The sequence below is a fragment of the Dufourea novaeangliae genome, unplaced genomic scaffold, assembly GCF_001272555.1.
Source record: "Dufourea novaeangliae isolate 0120121106 unplaced genomic scaffold, ASM127255v1 scaffold355, whole genome shotgun sequence".
Taxonomy (NCBI): Eukaryota; Metazoa; Arthropoda; class Insecta; order Hymenoptera; family Halictidae; genus Dufourea; species Dufourea novaeangliae.
This window is the reverse complement of record NW_015374251.1, coordinates 318680-334945: the sequence shown is the minus strand read 5'-3', so window position 1 is coordinate 334945 and position 16266 is coordinate 318680. Positions and strand designations below refer to the sequence as shown.

Genomic DNA, 16266 nt, shown 5'->3' with positions numbered 1-16266 from the left:
GGTAGTGTTTCGATTCGTCTATAATGCGATTACATTTTTGTCATTGAATATTTTCAACGGGGAATATTCGATCCTCGATAGACGAGTCACGATTGAAACGAGTGAATCAACCATAGTTTTTAATTGAACTCTCGTATCACCGTACGTGAATCGCAATTTAAGGAGTAACACTTAAGTACCACCGCAAGGACTGAAAGTAAATCACACGAACCGATAATTAAACGTCGAAGGGGATATAAACAATATGTATCGTAAGTGCTGCTTGAAGAGTTACATTAACATACGTATTGTATATAACATAGTTTTTAGAAAGCATACAAATTAGGACATTCGGTATATTGTTTGATACACAGAGTCTGTATCACATGGTGGGTGAATTCCTTGGGGGAGGGGATATTACGCGTTTACAATAGCGTGGACTGGCAAATCGTTTTTGCTGCACTGTTGTTCGTTTAGATATTTCTAGTCAGCAAGGAATCTCGCGATGTGAAATGGATTTGGTACGTAAATCATACATTTCTGTACATAACACGATACATACCCTCACGAGCAAACTCTGCTTTCGCTAGGGGAAAAAAGTGTCGTTGGAGAAGAGCCTTATACCAGTTGGTAATTTATTCAAACTACTGAAATAAATGTTAAATCGAATATTAATTTGGCATAAATTTCAGTAACTCCCAAAACTAAATGGTAGGAGGCCCTTCACCTAACTCATATTTTCCCCTAGTGGAAGCAGAGTTTGCTTATAAGTGTACACACGTCACGAGAACTGAATGTATGTAACACGGTCCGCTGAAAAGAAAAAATTCCGTAATTACCGTTACGTTGCGTTTAATACATATACACGAACGACATTCAGGATTTGAATTTAAACATTGTACTTCGACAACGTACGTTTTCGTTGACGAGACAGATATATGAATTAATGTTCAAGCAGGAACAGGGTGGAAAAGCTTACAAGAGATCGAAGATATTGTATACATGTATGTACGTACATGTAAAAAATATTAGGTAATATAAAAAAGATCGAATCATATTTTTCAAGGCGTTGTTCACCGGAAGTATTTGAATGCTTAAAGGGAAGTGGAAATTGTTCTTCCAAGTTATATCGAATATGTTTATCATTCTTGATTCAGTGTTCTTGCGTGTCCTCTTTGCGTACAATGTACCGGCGAATAATTCTTCATTTTTAGAATTAAGTGTTGAACTCATTGTATTTTATAATTTTATTAAAACTGACCTGTGATTTTTCATTTCATTATATGTAAATAATATCGCGAATATTCTCGTTTTGTACACGCTCTGTTATATATATATCGATTATATTGTACTCAGGACGTATGAATATCCGAGTGCTCTGTCGGTTCACTCGGACCGTGTAGCTCAACACGTAGCGACTATTAGAGAAATTTTTGATAGACCGTTCGATAGGGGATCACGGATTCCTCGAAAATATATTCTAATCCAGTGCATATACATATATATGATTTAACGTTTTTTGAGAAAAAAAAGTACATTTTACGAAGTGCAAACCTATACTTATTAGGGGTCTACTCTAGGCGACTAATTCGCCACACGCGTAACGAGGGGAGAAAGAAAAAACGAAGATACAAAAGAATTCAAATAATTACATATAAAAAATGATAGGACGTATGCGTATTCAACAGTTATACACAGAACATGAATTGTATGTACTCACTTCTTAAGTTACTATAGGAACACAGAGACAGAATTGTTCTGCGCTAGGGAGGATTGATTCCGAGACAGATCACAGAAACTTAATGCCTTTTACGCTGTAAGTGTGACGGTAAGGTCATCTATAATCTCTCGTTCAGGGGGTAAAGAGGGATAATATTAATGATTACACGTTTGTAGAAATAGATGCCAAACCAGATATAGAGAGAATAATAATTTTATGATTCTACATTTTTCAAAATGTCTACTTTTCTTCCAATTTAATCAACGCGACACGGTTACGTTTTAAGAAAGCTTGTTTCACGATTGTTCGGTGTATGGTTTTCGTTTACGAGTGATATTTCACCCCGCAGAGTTTTCTAATCGACTGGAAAAATGATTCCAGTACACGGTACAAGCACATCGGACAATCTGTGTCTTATAACTTGATTTATACATACATCGTTTTGTCTTTTAATAATATTCCATTAAATCGAACGATCTGATAGAGAAAAAATTCCTAACGATTTCAATGGTTCCCGCTGATTTCTAATTCCAGACCGATCGATATCGATAAAGAATATTCGAAAATCACAGGATTTTAGATACAGTAATGATAGCGTTATTTTTAAACGTCGACAAAATGAGGGTTTTCACTTTCCTTGAAAAGAAACCCTTGTATCAAATACTTTCCAACTTTAAATAAATATAACAAGTCTGAATGTTTCGTTTGTATTTGCAACTGCTTGAGTTTATTCATAGGCATTAACTATTTATGTCGATGGATTTATTGAACGTTGTTTTGTTCATTGTTTTCACGTATTATTTCAGTCGATTCTATTAAACTACTTCACAGAATAGTCTGAGCGATGATGTCAGTTGCATCGGTATCGGTGGAACTTTGCCTGGTCAGATCGAGACTTCGTTCCGTCGTGTTTTTCATGCAAGCTCTTTCCGCCAGTTCGCGAAGAGTTTTCGCCATAGACGGTCCCGTGTTTGCCACCATCATTGAGAATATCCCGTTGGGCTTGTCGCGCAGGAGCTCGTGAGGACAGCCGAATTCCTGTTTCCAGAAACAAATCAGGTATTAGGAATTTCACGATAGCCATATTTTCCATAATAAAAATCTGAAATTAATCGTACCGCGATGCATCCAGCGTCCATCACTATGATCCTGTCGCAGTCGATGATGGTGTTCAAGCGATGAGCAACGGTGATGACCGTGCAGTCGGAGAACCTGGTTCGTATTGTTTTCTGGATCAAAGCGTCGGTTCTGAAACAAAGGGCATTTGACGGCAACAGGTATGCAATGTTTTTCATCAACGTGTGCGTAAAAATCGATATTACTGGTTGTCGATGTTGGCGGTGGCTTCGTCCAAAATGAGAATCCGATTGTTTTTCAAGACGGCCCTTGCTAAACAGATCAATTGCTTCTGGCCGATGCTCAAGTTGCCTCCACTGTATTGCAGTTTTTGGTCAAGGACGAGATCGTTAAGCTCCACTTGGTGAAGACTGTCCCACAACGTCGTATCGTCGTAGGAGTTGAACGGATCCAGATTGTTGCGTACAGTGTCGGTGAATAGAAACGGTTGCTGAGGAATGATGGATATTTTAGTGCGGAATTCGTGCAGACCCACTGTGCTGACGTCGATTCCATCGACTTTTATCTGTCCGTCCAATTCTTCGGGGAACAAACGGAACAGAGCGGATATCAGAGACGACTTTCCAGCGCCGGTTCTGCCTACAACACCGACTTTCCATCCTGGCTCGATGGTCACGTTCAAATTCTACAATAATTAAGTTCTAGAATCGAATGTGAGAGAGTAAACAGGTCGCGTGTAACTTGTGAATACCTTAAGAACCGGTGCCTCGTTCTTTTCGTATTGCAGACTGATATTTTTCAGGATCACCTGGCCATGATTCGGCCAGTCGGCCGGAGGTGGTTTGCTACTTTGCCAGTCTCCTTCTTTGGGCAGCCCGATATATCGAAAGATCCTCCCTACTGACGTCATATGCGACATCATAAAGTTACTTTCCCTCGTAGCAAACGGCACCATACCGATTAAACAGAAAGTCTGGGTCAAAGCTAAGCCGACATTACCGCCAAGTATGTCACCTGGCGAAACACGAAACAGAATTTAGCGTAAAGTAAAGTGTCGAAGGTCTTCGACGATCATAAACGTACCTTTGTTCGTTAGTATGAAGGAAAAACAAATAAATATGTAAAAAAACCCTATGAGTACATCTGTGTAGAAGCCGAACACTTCAGACGCGACGATCGACATGTACCACGCGCCGCTATGAATATTCTGCAGTTGATCGAATTGTTTTTGCAACAGCTTCAAAACATCCGGTTCACTGGTTTTAATCGTCGACAAGCCCTCCAGAGTGGCGTTCACATGCGAAAATACAGGACTTTTCGCTGAAAATTTCTTTAATGGTTAATACATTCGTATCACATTTGGATGTTTCGCATCGAGATTAATTATTTACTTATGCTTTGCAGACGTTGCATGCTTCTAGAGTTTCTCGCATTGTATATGAATAATATATAAATGCAGAATAGCAGAATGATTAAAGGTAAAATCATCCAGTAATTGATGATTGCTATCATAATACAGGAGCCGATTATTACTAAAAATGTCTGGACGGTGTCCAGTGTCACTTTCGGTAATAAATCATCCATGCTTCCCACGTCCTTGGAAAATCTGTTCATGATCGTACCTGCGTAAATCAACGGAATCATAAAATTAATCTTCGCTTATATCGCCAGTGTGTTCAGCAGTGTATTTACCCGATTGATTGCGATGGAAGAACGACATCGTCGACTGCAAAATACTCCAGAACATCGAGTCATGAATCTTCTGGCTGGATTTCGCGCAGATCCACATGAAGAAGAAACTTCGCCCCACCACGGTTGCAATAGAAGCGATAATGCAAAACGTATAAACGTACATAGCATCGCGGCTGGTTAGAAGACCATTGCGATCCAATGTAAATATACTCGATAAAAAAGAATTATTGAACATGTAACTGTATTGACGAGTGGCCGTTCGTGAATCGTTCGCCACGGATATTCTTACGGTTTCCAGATTCGTCCAGTAGGATACCCAGTAATCGTTACCGTTGGTAGCACACTGGGTGCAGATGAAGGCGAAGACCAGCATGGCCAACATGAAATACGAACCACCGTATTTGAAGTAATTAAAGTACACATTTGCAGAGACACGGTCAAGGGCTGTTGTCTCCTCGTCCTTGGTCGGTGTAAACCCATCGGTCTCGTAATTGTACGTTAACTGGAACGCAGTAAGACATCCAGAACTCATAAAAACGGAACTATAACTTAACTTATAAAAACGGAATTTATATATAGTTACAATACTGCTGGCGGTGGATACGATTGAAGATCTGCCCACGCTCATTTTGCTGATTCTTCTCTTTATCAGAGACTCGTGCGATGGTATATCCTTGGTTGCTTTCTCTCTGGTTGCTTCGGCCGACTTTTGAATACCTTCGATTATCTCCGTGAAGTTCTTCGAAGACTTGGACAATTCATCGTAAGAGCCTTGCATTCTCACACTACCCTTTAAAGAGGAACCAGCGTGTATCGTTTGAAAGTCATGCACTATCTTGTACACAGGGCCACCTGCGTTCCGCTAGTAAGTAAAGGATTTACGCTTACTCGATCCATCACCGCAATAGTGTGAGCCTCCTTCACAAATTGTACCTGGTGGGTGACCAGAACCCTCGTCTTCCCGCGAAGGTATTCCCGAATGCACTTCTGGAAGAGATGCTTGGCCACTCGTGCGTCCACCGCGCTCAATGGATCGTCCAGCAAGTAAATATCCGCCTGCCTGTAGACCGCCCTTGCCAGGTTCACTCGAGCCTTTTGGCCCCCTGATAACGACAACCCATTCTCGCCTACGTTGGTCATGTCGCCGTAAGGGAATTGTTGAAAATCTCTAGTTAACGCACAAGCTTTCGTCACCTGGAATACAAAATACGTTCAGCTTAGAAATTCACGATTGACGATGCTGACAGTGCCTGACTACTTCTATTCTAATTTTATGGAGGTTGAAACTTTCCAGTCAAGAGCAAACGGAAAGAATCGTGAACATTCGAAAGGACTTACCGCGACGTATCTTTCTCTGTCATACGGTAATCCAAAGAGGATATTCTGTCTGACCGTGCCGGAGAACAACCACGGTTGTTGGCTCGCGTACGAGACTTTCAGATTTAATTTCTGAACGATATAGCCCAGTTTGTTGTTCCGAATCTCCTTCGCCGGATAACTGATGAATTTCACTTTTCCAGCTCCTAAGGATATTTCCCTTAGAAGCAGATGAAGGATGGAAGACTTGCCGGAGCCGACAGAACCCACGAGTGCGAACAATTCCCCAGCTCGAATCTCCATCGAAACATTGCACAAAGTCGGTGGTAACTTCTCCGGAACCCAGTTCGCGTATACATTTTCCAATACCACCGCAACTGGCGTAATTTCCTCGACTTTGTTCACTGGTGTACGCGAATGCCCGTTCTTCATTTCGACGTCCTCTACCGTTTTCCCTGTAATCCCGTTCTTCTTCGACTTCTCGTACGCCGGAAAACCGTTCCGTTGTGTTGGAAGCGTTTCTGCGTTCGATTGTTCGTCCAGTAATAAGAATTGCTGAAATGAAAACTCTTCGAGTTGGTCGCACCGAGCCTGAATTATTTGGTGTCTTGGACGTCGTAATTTAAGTAATAATTAATTTCTTACTAGACTGCGGATACAGGGCACTGTGAAATACAGTAAAAGACAAAACTTTCATCGGATCCAACGAGGTCTATTCTGAACTCGATAAGATACTTAAGAGGAAAAGTAAATGTCTACATTTTCAAATATCCGCAGTAGATAGTAGTAATAAATTATTATTATCTAATACGTTGTCTATACAATAACAAAGACGAACCTCTATCCTTTTGATGGTGACCACCGTTTCTGAGAGTAGCATGAGACCTATTGGCAGGAAAAATGCGACAATTAACTGCAGCAGCTCGCAGTAGCTTATCAACAAAAATGTTACATTCGGTCCAAGCTGGTTTCCCGTGTTTACGTAGAATAAAAGGCTGGCGTATACTATTATTCGGTTGCTGAACATCATCATCGACGCGTATATAGCTTTGACGAACGAGGTGTTTCTAATCACCTTCATCTCTTTAGCTCTGACAGCATTTATAATGCTCGAGAACGGTTTTTCCCAAGCGTACATTTTGATCACCTTGTCGAGAAAAAATGTACCCTTAATATCAGGATGAATTACCATTTAGTTTTTCGAACGTTTACTCACCTGTATACCGGTTACCAGCTCGTGCATCAGTTGCACCCTTTTGTCCGTTAACGTGGCGCTTGCTTGACGAAAGTTTGTGCTCAATGTCACGCATATAGCGTGGGTCGGAATAGTCAACAGGAGGAGCGTTCCTAGGGTGACGAAAGTCGTGACTCGAACTTTCATGTATATTATCAGACAGGAGACAAGAATCTGCGGGATCCGTGAAAATGTAACGACGGACAAGCGTATTTCTGTGAATTAAAACGTTTCTAGATACCTACCTGGAACGGTGTAAGCCAAATGAAATTTACGTAGTGCAAAAATTCATCGAAACGGCTGACGTCGTTGCTGATCAAATTTATAATCTGACCGTAGGTGGTGTCGTTCAACGCTTTCCTGCTCAGTCGTAATATCTACGAGAAACATGCTCTTCATATTGGGAAAAGAACACCATCGAACGGACGTAGTATCGTACGTAGGTTTACGGGCTGTATAATGCTGACCTGACGAGGCTAATTTGTATATTCGAACAGCCGATGACTGTTAGTAAAATAACGGCAATGTTTTCCGAATATTTTCATCGTTACGGAAAGTTTCGCTGGTTGATTGCATACGTTATCTCGGGAGCACGAAGGACAGTTATAATTGACTGATGTGTTTCCTTCGTTGGGTGACTTGCATTACTTCTTGTATCGTGAAACGTTTGAAACACGGTCAAAGACCACCATGGATATTCGAAGGTTGCAATACGATGTTCTATTCGTTACATCGAAAGAGGTCGCGAATATTCAAAACGAATAAGGTGAATGTCCTTATTTCTAATCGTGTAAGAGTTCTGCTACCGCAGAAATTGATTTTTATTATTTATTTATGCAACGAACGGCAAAAAAATCTCATTAGATATAAAATCTAACCCTCCTTTTATAATTAAATTTGAATAGAAGTATTTTTCAGAACCACTCAAATCGCGTTTATTTACGACGGCACACTTATTAAATTTATTTCTATTAAAATACTGCTATCTATTGAACAGCGTGCCGTAGCATTTTGTATGGAAATACTGAACTAATTTAAATAATTTTTTGTACAACTAATATATTATTTAACTTTAAAATCGGGACGTGATTAGAAATGGTGGACATTGTCCTTATTCGGTATGGAAATAATCATTTACGTATATAATTATAGATTACCTTTCTGTAAAGAAGGGAACAGCAAGCGACACGCATCTTCATACCTAGCCTCGCCGATGCCAAGTTAGCGTGATGAAAGACGAAAATCGAGATCGTTAAGGAAATTACTATATATCCTCCGTAAATTAACGCCTCCTTTTTACTAATAGTAGTGGATTGGTCGTACACTTGAAAATAATTGAGAAGCATGGCTTGTAGATATGGCAGGGATTCTTGCGCGATCCCGTAGCTGATCAGGTACATTGCAGCGAGCCAAAACAAATTCGAGGCATATACGCGAATCATAGCCAACAGCAACGAGGGTGAACGATCTTTCCTTTTTGTATTTCCCTGCGTCGTCTCTTTCGCCGGGTCCTCACGATCCAGCTTAGACAGTTCACGTTCCCATGACCTTATTTTTAGGAATAATCACGCCTGTTAATCACGATTCGACGAATCGAGAATGAAACGTATGTACACGTACGGTCGCTTACTTGGACAATTGGTCGCACAATCTTCCTGACTCGTCTTCTTTTAGAGGGTGATAGAGGTCCGACAACTCCAATTCCCTGTGACCGCCGCGAATCAATAATGGCCTCGTCCATCTGAGATTTGTTGCATAAATATGAAAAGAATAATTGTAATAATGTAACTTCCAAGTGAATCCAGGCCAGGTTAGGGGGTCACCTTGGTTGAAAAGCGGTGGAGGGGGATTTGTGTAATAAAAGATACAGTAAAGTACATAAATCATCGAACATTGAAATTTGCTTTAAATAAAATTAAATGGTAACTAAATAATGCTTCGTTATATTTTAATAACTATGGTCCAATTTATTTCTACATTTACTGCGATTTCTAGCTATTCCAAAAAGAAACAGTAAACAAAATTTTATTCAGTTATTCTTTTCCATAGATGAAAGACTTAGATTGGGGCACCCCTGCAAAGTGGGGCCCGCGGGACTGCAGCCCCCCCCACCTAGCCCACCTGACACGGCGCTGAGTGAACCCTATGCTAATTTTCTCGACACATCAGATGAGAGGTACCTGGCATATGTTACGTAATATTCAGCGATATGATTTCCAGGTAATTTTATACTTGAGCTATCCATCGTATTATTTTTACCATGTAATAAAGCAAGTTTCTCGATGATATCATGTTTCTTTTCGTATTTCAGATACTAAACACTCAAAACCTGCCCTCCGTTGCACGGAGTTGCATCGACGAAACATAATGGATAAACAATAACTTACGCGAAGAATAGTTTACTTAATACACCAGCGGTTTCTTTTGGATTCTGTTTAGTGTAAACCTCTTTCACTTCCATCACTGTGTTCTCAGCTGAGCGGCTAGGTACTGGTGCATTTGAGTTGGCGGAAAATTGGTCAACGTTCCAGTCGCAGAAGGTTTGACGTGACTAACGTACGAACTTGTCTGGCTTTCGTATTAAAATTTATTCGTACTGATAAACTGTATATAATACACATTTGGAGGAAAACGGTTCGTGTCGCAAAATTCACACAGCCTGGACTTTATCTATACATCCGTCAAGGTTATCCGAACGGTGTCGGATATTGTGTGATAATTACTGTGTTTGTGTAATTTACAAGAAACAAATATTTCAAAATATGGAATATCCGTCGCGAAAACTCGTTATTGCTTTTTAAAATCTGGCGCTTACAACTTGGTGGACGGGACGCGACTGCGCGTTTTCGACCAATTACCGACTGGTAACAGAACCGCGCTTAGAATCGTTCACCGTGTATTTAATTCAAACATCAACAAACTTTATTTAAAAATATGTGCATTATTAAGTATCAGACTTTTGAGATGTATTATCCAACCTGTTTGTACCATTGTGTTCGAGTTTGTAATTCTATTGTTTCAGGTTAGACTGAACAACTTTACAGAACAGTTTCAGCGATGATGTCCGTTGCATCGGTATCAGTGGAGCTCTGCCTGATCAAATTAAGATTTTGTTCCATCTTGTTTTTTATGGAAACTCTTTCCGCCTGTTCGCGAAGAGTTTTCGCCATAGTCGGCCCCGTGTTTGCCACCATCGTCGAGAATATCCCGTTGGGCTTGTCGCGCAGGAGCTCGTGAGGACAGCCGAATTCCTGTTTCCAGAAACAAATCAGGTATTACGAATTTCACGTTAGCCATATTTTCTATAATAAAAATCTGAAATTAATCGTACCGCGATGCATCCAGCGTCCATCACTATGATCCTGTCGCAGTCGATGATGGTGTTCAAGCGATGAGCAACGGTGATGACCGTGCAGTCGGAGAACCTGGTTCGTATTGTTTTCTGGATCAAAGCGTCGGTTCTGAAACAAAGGGCATTTGACGGCAACAGGTATGCAATGTTTTTCATCAACGTGTGCGTAAAAATCGATATTACTGGTTGTCGATGTTGGCGGTGGCTTCGTCCAAAATGAGAATCCGATTGTTTTTCAAGACGGCCCTTGCTAAACAGATCAATTGCTTCTGGCCGATGCTCAAGTTGCCTCCACTGTATTGCAGTTTTTGATCAAGGACGAGATCGTTAAGCTCCACTTGGTGAAGACTGTCCCACAACGTCGTATCGTCGTAGGAGTTGAACGGATCCAGATTGTTGCGTACAGTGTCGGTGAACAGAAACGGTTGCTGAGGAATGATGGATATTTTAGTGCGAAATTCGTGCAGACCCACTGTGCTGACGTCGATTCCATCGACTTTTATCTGTCCGTCCAATCCTTCGGGGAACAAACGGAACAGAGCGGATATCAGGGACGACTTTCCAGCGCCGGTTCTGCCTACAACACCGACTTTCCATCCTGGCTCGATGGTCACGTTCAAATTCTACAATAATTAGGTTCTAGAATCGAATGTGAGAGAGTAAACAGGTCGCGTGTAATTTGTGAATACCTTAAGAACCGGTGCCTCGTTCTTTTCGTATTGCAAACTGACGTTTTTCAGGATCACCTGGCCATGATTCGGCCAGTCGGCCGGAGGTGGATTGCTAGTTTCCCAATTGCCTTCGCTAGGTAGCCCAACATATTCTAAGATCCTCTCTACAGATATCATTTGCGCTACCACATCACTGCTTTTTTTTATACCGTAGGGCAATGTACCAAGAATAAGGAATGCCTGTGATAGAGCTAGGCCGACGGTACCGCCAAGAGTATTACCTAACAAACAGTAATCAGATTGTTATTGTGAACAATATTGATGTTCGTAATGACGCGTACCTCGGTCGAGAAGAATGAAGCTAAAAGAAATCGCTCCTATAACGAAGCTGACAGCTATATCGAGGTACAAACCAAACGCAGATGGCGCGACAAGCGTCATGTACCATGCACCGGTATGAACATCCTGTAACTGATCGAATTGTCTTTGCAACAGCCTCGATACATCTGAGCCACTTGTTTTAATCGTCGACAATCCCTCAAGCGTAGCGGTCATGTGCGAGAACACGGGACTCTTCGCTGGAAATTTCTTTAATGAGCATTCATGTAGTTGCCTTTGTCTAAAGACTATTTACCTATGCCCTCCAGACGTTTCAATCTCCGCACAACCTTAAGATACTGTAATCTTATGACGTAAATTAGAACAAGTAGAACAGTTAGAGGTACAATCATCCAGTAACTGACGATTACTATCATAATAAAGATGCCTGAGGTAGTGCAGAATACGATAACAGTTTCCAGCAATGCCAGCGGCAGCAATTCATCTATGGTGCCGACATCTTTGGAAAATCTGTTCATAATTCTACCTGTAAAGAGTAATCGACTCGTAATCTCTGTCGATGTTCATTTACAAGCGTGTTCGATTACTTTACCGGTCGAATTCCGATGGAAGAATGACATCGTTGTCTGCAACACACTCCAGAACATCGAATTGTGAATGTTGCGACTGGCGACCATACAGATCTGCATAAAGAAGAAACCTCGGCCAAAGGCGATCACGATGCAAGAGACAATACAGAAGGCGTAAACGTATAGCGCGTCGGATTCGGATAGAAGACCGTTGCTGTCCAATGTAAATATGCTCGAAAAAAACGTGTTGTTGAACATGTAACTATACTGATAACTGTCAGCCTGAGAACCGTTTTCCACTGACCGTCGGATAACTTCTAAATTTGTCCAGTAGGAGACCCAATAATCGTTACCGGAAACAATCACTTGGGAGACGATGAATACGAAGACAAGCATCGCCAAAACGAAACAAGAACCACCGTATTTGAAGTAATTAAGGTACACGTTTGCAGAAGCGCGACCAATGGCTTCCTCTTCGTTGTCTTCGGACGGCGCAAACTCTTGAATCTCGTAATTGTAGGTTAACTGGAAACAATAAGATATCTAGAACCTTGGAGATTTCCTACAATTTCATTATAGGCTATAATCTATAGCCTTGCATGGGTGTACCAATTAGGATCATTTCTAATAGTGCCAATATAAACGGTGTTTATATATAATTACTATACTGCTGGCGGTGGATATAATAGAAGATCTGCCCACGCTCTTTCTACTGATCTGTCTCTTCGTCGTTGACTCATTTAATGGTATATCCTCGGTTTCTTTCTCCCTAGTGGCGTCTGCTGACATTTTAATACCTTCGATTATCTCCGTGAAGTCCTTCGAAGACTTGGACAATTCGTCGTAAGAGCCTTGCATTCTTACACTACCCTTTAAAGAGGAACCAGCGTGTATCGTTTAAAAGTCATGCACTATCTTGTACACAGGGCCACCTGCGTTCCGTCAGTCAGTAAAGGATTTACGCTTACTCGATCCATCACCGCAATAGTGTGAGCCTCCTTGAGAAATTGTACCTGGTGGGTGACCAGAACCCTCGTCTTCCCGCGAAGGTATTCCCGAATGCACTTCTGGAAGAGATGCTTGGCCACTCGTGCGTCCACCGCGCTCAATGGATCGTCCAGCAAGTAAATATCCGCTTGTCTGTAGACCGCCCTTGCCAGGTTCACTCGGGCCTTTTGGCCCCCTGATAACGACGACCCATTCTCGCCTACGTTGGTCATGTCGCCGTAAGGGAGTTGTTGAAAATCTCTAGTTAACGCACAAGCTTTCGTCACCTAGAATACAAAATACGTTCAGCTTAGAATTTCACGTTTGACGATGCTGACAGTGCGTGACTACTTCTATTCTAATTTTATGGAGGTTGAAACTTTCCAGCCAAGAGCAAACGCAAAGAATCGTGAACATTCGAAAGGACTTACCGCGACGTATCTTTCTCTGTCATACGGTAATCCAAAGAGGATATTCTGTCTGACCGAGCCAGAGAACAACCACGGTTCTTGGCTCGCGTACGAGACTTTCAGATTTAATTTCTGAACGATATAGCCCAGTTTGTTGTTCTGAATCTCCTTCGCCGGATAACTGATGAATTTCACTTTTCCAGCTCCTAAGGATATTTCCCTTAGAAGCAGATGAATGATGGAAGACTTGCCGGAGCCGACAGAGCCCACAAGCGCGAACAATTCCCCAGCTCGAATCTGCATCGACACGTTGCACAAAGTTGGTGGTAAATTTTCCGGAACCCAGTTCGCGTATACGTGTTCCAGTGCCACCGAAACTGGCGTAATTTCCTCGAAAATGTTCTCTGGTTTACCGGTATCTGGTATTTCCGTGCTATTCTCCGTCTTACCGTTCTTCTTGAACTTTAGAGGAACATTTGGTCGTGCTCGAAGCGACGATATTTTTCCTTTCGACTGTTCTTCGAGTAATAAGAATTGCTGAAAGTAAAATTCAGGCATAACGGACATAGTTCGAAATTCCGTTTTCTGCGATCATGCGACAGACGATGACTATTCTTCTGTTTCAGGTACAAACCTCTATTCTGTTGAGGGACACCAAGGACTCCCTAATAAGCATAACCCCCACTGGTACGAAGTACCCAAGCGTCAGTTGGATATGCTGAAAGTAGCTCACCAACATAAACGTTATGTTCGGCTGGATCTGGTTTCCCATTAGAACGTAAGACAAAAGGGTGAGATAGAGAACCAGTCGGTTCGGTATCACTATGAGGGACATGTGTACAGCTCGAATGAACGATGCCATTTTGATCTTTTTCAGTTCCTCGGCTCTGATAGTACTTAGGATCTTGGCGAACGTCTTCTCCCAAGCGTACATTTTGATTACCTTATTTAAAAGATTAGATCTTTGACCGATATATTTGTTTTTTCGTTTCTAATGGTCACTTACCTGAATGCCCGTTAATACTTCATGCATTAGTTGCACCCTTGTGTCTGTTACCACTGCTATGATCTCCCGGAATCTGTCACTTAGTCGGTTAGTGATTACGATAACCGGAAATATGATTACAAAAAGTGATCCGCATGTCACGATGGTCGCGAGTCCAATCTGGTCCCATACTATCATCGCGACAATAAGTGTCTGCGGAACGTTCGATATAACGTCAGGCATTAACTGTTATCATTTGTCATTCAAAAACTATAAGACTGATGGTACCTGAACAGGTGTGATCCACATAAAATTGACGAAATGCATGGTGGTATCGAAGCGACTCACGTCGTTGCTGATAAGGTTTACGATCTGTCCGGATGTGATGTGAGTCAAAGCACCACGACTCAGTCGTAGCATCTGGAAATAACATCTTTGAGATGGGAAAGGAACACCTGGCCAAGACTCGTACAAAGTTCATATCAGGATAAATAAAGTGAACGCTCAAGTCCATTATTTTTAGTAAAATATCACGGCTCGACATAATTTATTACCGATAACGTTCGAAAATGTCAGTTAAGCATTTTCCAATATCTATATTGCAAGAGAAACTGCATAATCACTGTACTTTGTATCCGCTAGAGGCGAAGGACAGTTCTAAACGTTGGAACGACGTCGAACAAAATGGCTCTCGATAGAATAATAAAGAATTACTTGTTTGTACTTGTGATTTATAAAACTGACCGATGAACAGTCACTACGCAACGGATATCCGTGAACTGTACCGACTGCACAACTCCCATCGAATTCTGAACGATATTGTTAAACGGAACACCTGAGCCGTTGCTCCGATGCTTGATTACCTTTCTGTAAATTAGGGAACAACAGGCGACTCGTATCTTCATGCCCATTTGGTCCACCAATAGATCAGCATGATGATTAACTGAAACTGTGACTAACAAAACGATCGTCAGTGAGCCAGCGTAAATTAGAGCATCCGTTTTGGTGATTGTCGAGGCGTCTTGATTCCCTTTAAAATAACTGATTATCCAAGATTGCAGAATCGGTTGAAACATCTGCAGGACCACGTATTGGAGCCCGTAAAGGACGGATGTGATAATGAATTCTGGCCAAAATGCTCGAACGACTGCCAATGCCAACAGGGGAGAACCTTTTTCATTCGAGTTTCGCTTATACGTTTCGTTCGTGTCCTCTTTCGACACCGATTTCTGCAATTCACGTTCCCATGACCTGTGCGGCGTAGAACGCTCGATATTAATACCTCGACCACGATTTCAAAAACCGATCGTTTTCAGGTACATGGATTCTTACGTGGCCAATCGGTCGCCAAGTCCCTCGGATTCATCCGATTTCATGGGGCAATAGAGATCCGATAGGGTCAAGTTTCTCCTGGTGCCTTTGAGAAACAATTTCCTTGTCCATCTACATCATGGAAATACAGAGAATAAACGTCACTGGTTCTACGAAACGAAGAAGAATTAATAGGACGAAGGGATACATACCCAAAGAATAATCGACTCAGTGGACCGGTAGTCTCTTTGGGACTGCGTTTAGTGTACACTACTTTCGGTTCCATTATTGGATTCCTTGCGTTTACAAAAGCAACCAGCCGTCGTCTTCGATCCGATACAATTTCCTTTAACGCAACCCTAGAAACTGTTCTTGCTTTGCTATCGCCGTGATTTGAATTGTAGCTACTAGAATATTTATTCTTACCGATAAGTAATGCATAACAGATTTGCTGACAATAAGATTTATTTCATGAATAAGCGAAAACTGAATTTTCATTGGTGATATGCTAAAGTTGCTGTTTAGCCGCAGAAATTTATGTTATACAACTGTTTTAACGTGTTTTATATATTACTTCTTTAAAAATTATCCGTCATATCATTTTTCAATCCGTAGCATTTCAA

General features: G+C 41.6%; 2 protein-coding genes across 2 annotated transcripts; both read right to left on the bottom strand.

The window, feature by feature from the left end:
* Positions 1–2418: 2418 nt before the first annotated feature.
* On the bottom strand, positions 2419–9480 carry LOC107192519 (multidrug resistance-associated protein 4-like). Its single transcript, XM_015581799.1, has 16 exons — positions 9407–9480; positions 8650–8760; positions 8177–8567; positions 7265–7396; positions 7002–7193; positions 6624–6932; positions 5807–6340; positions 5357–5662; positions 5052–5258; positions 4469–4970; positions 4168–4398; positions 3860–4096; positions 3528–3790; positions 3022–3461; positions 2818–2947; positions 2419–2737 (listed from the first exon to the last, which is right to left on the bottom strand). Exons 1-16 carry the CDS (start codon positions 9478–9480, stop codon positions 2525–2527), a joined length of 4272 nt encoding a protein of 1423 aa, XP_015437285.1. The 3' UTR covers positions 2419–2524.
* Positions 9481–10057: 577 nt separating this feature from the next.
* LOC107192518 (probable multidrug resistance-associated protein lethal(2)03659) lies at positions 10058–15929 on the bottom strand. The gene is made up of 16 exons (XM_015581797.1): positions 15856–15929; positions 15665–15775; positions 15196–15583; positions 14621–14752; positions 14354–14545; positions 13982–14290; positions 13369–13884; positions 12919–13224; positions 12614–12820; positions 11974–12475; positions 11677–11907; positions 11384–11620; positions 11061–11323; positions 10555–10994; positions 10351–10480; positions 10058–10270 (listed from the first exon to the last, which is right to left on the bottom strand). Exons 1-16 carry the CDS (start codon positions 15927–15929, stop codon positions 10058–10060), a joined length of 4251 nt encoding a protein of 1416 aa, XP_015437283.1.
* Positions 15930–16266: the final 337 nt, after the last annotated feature.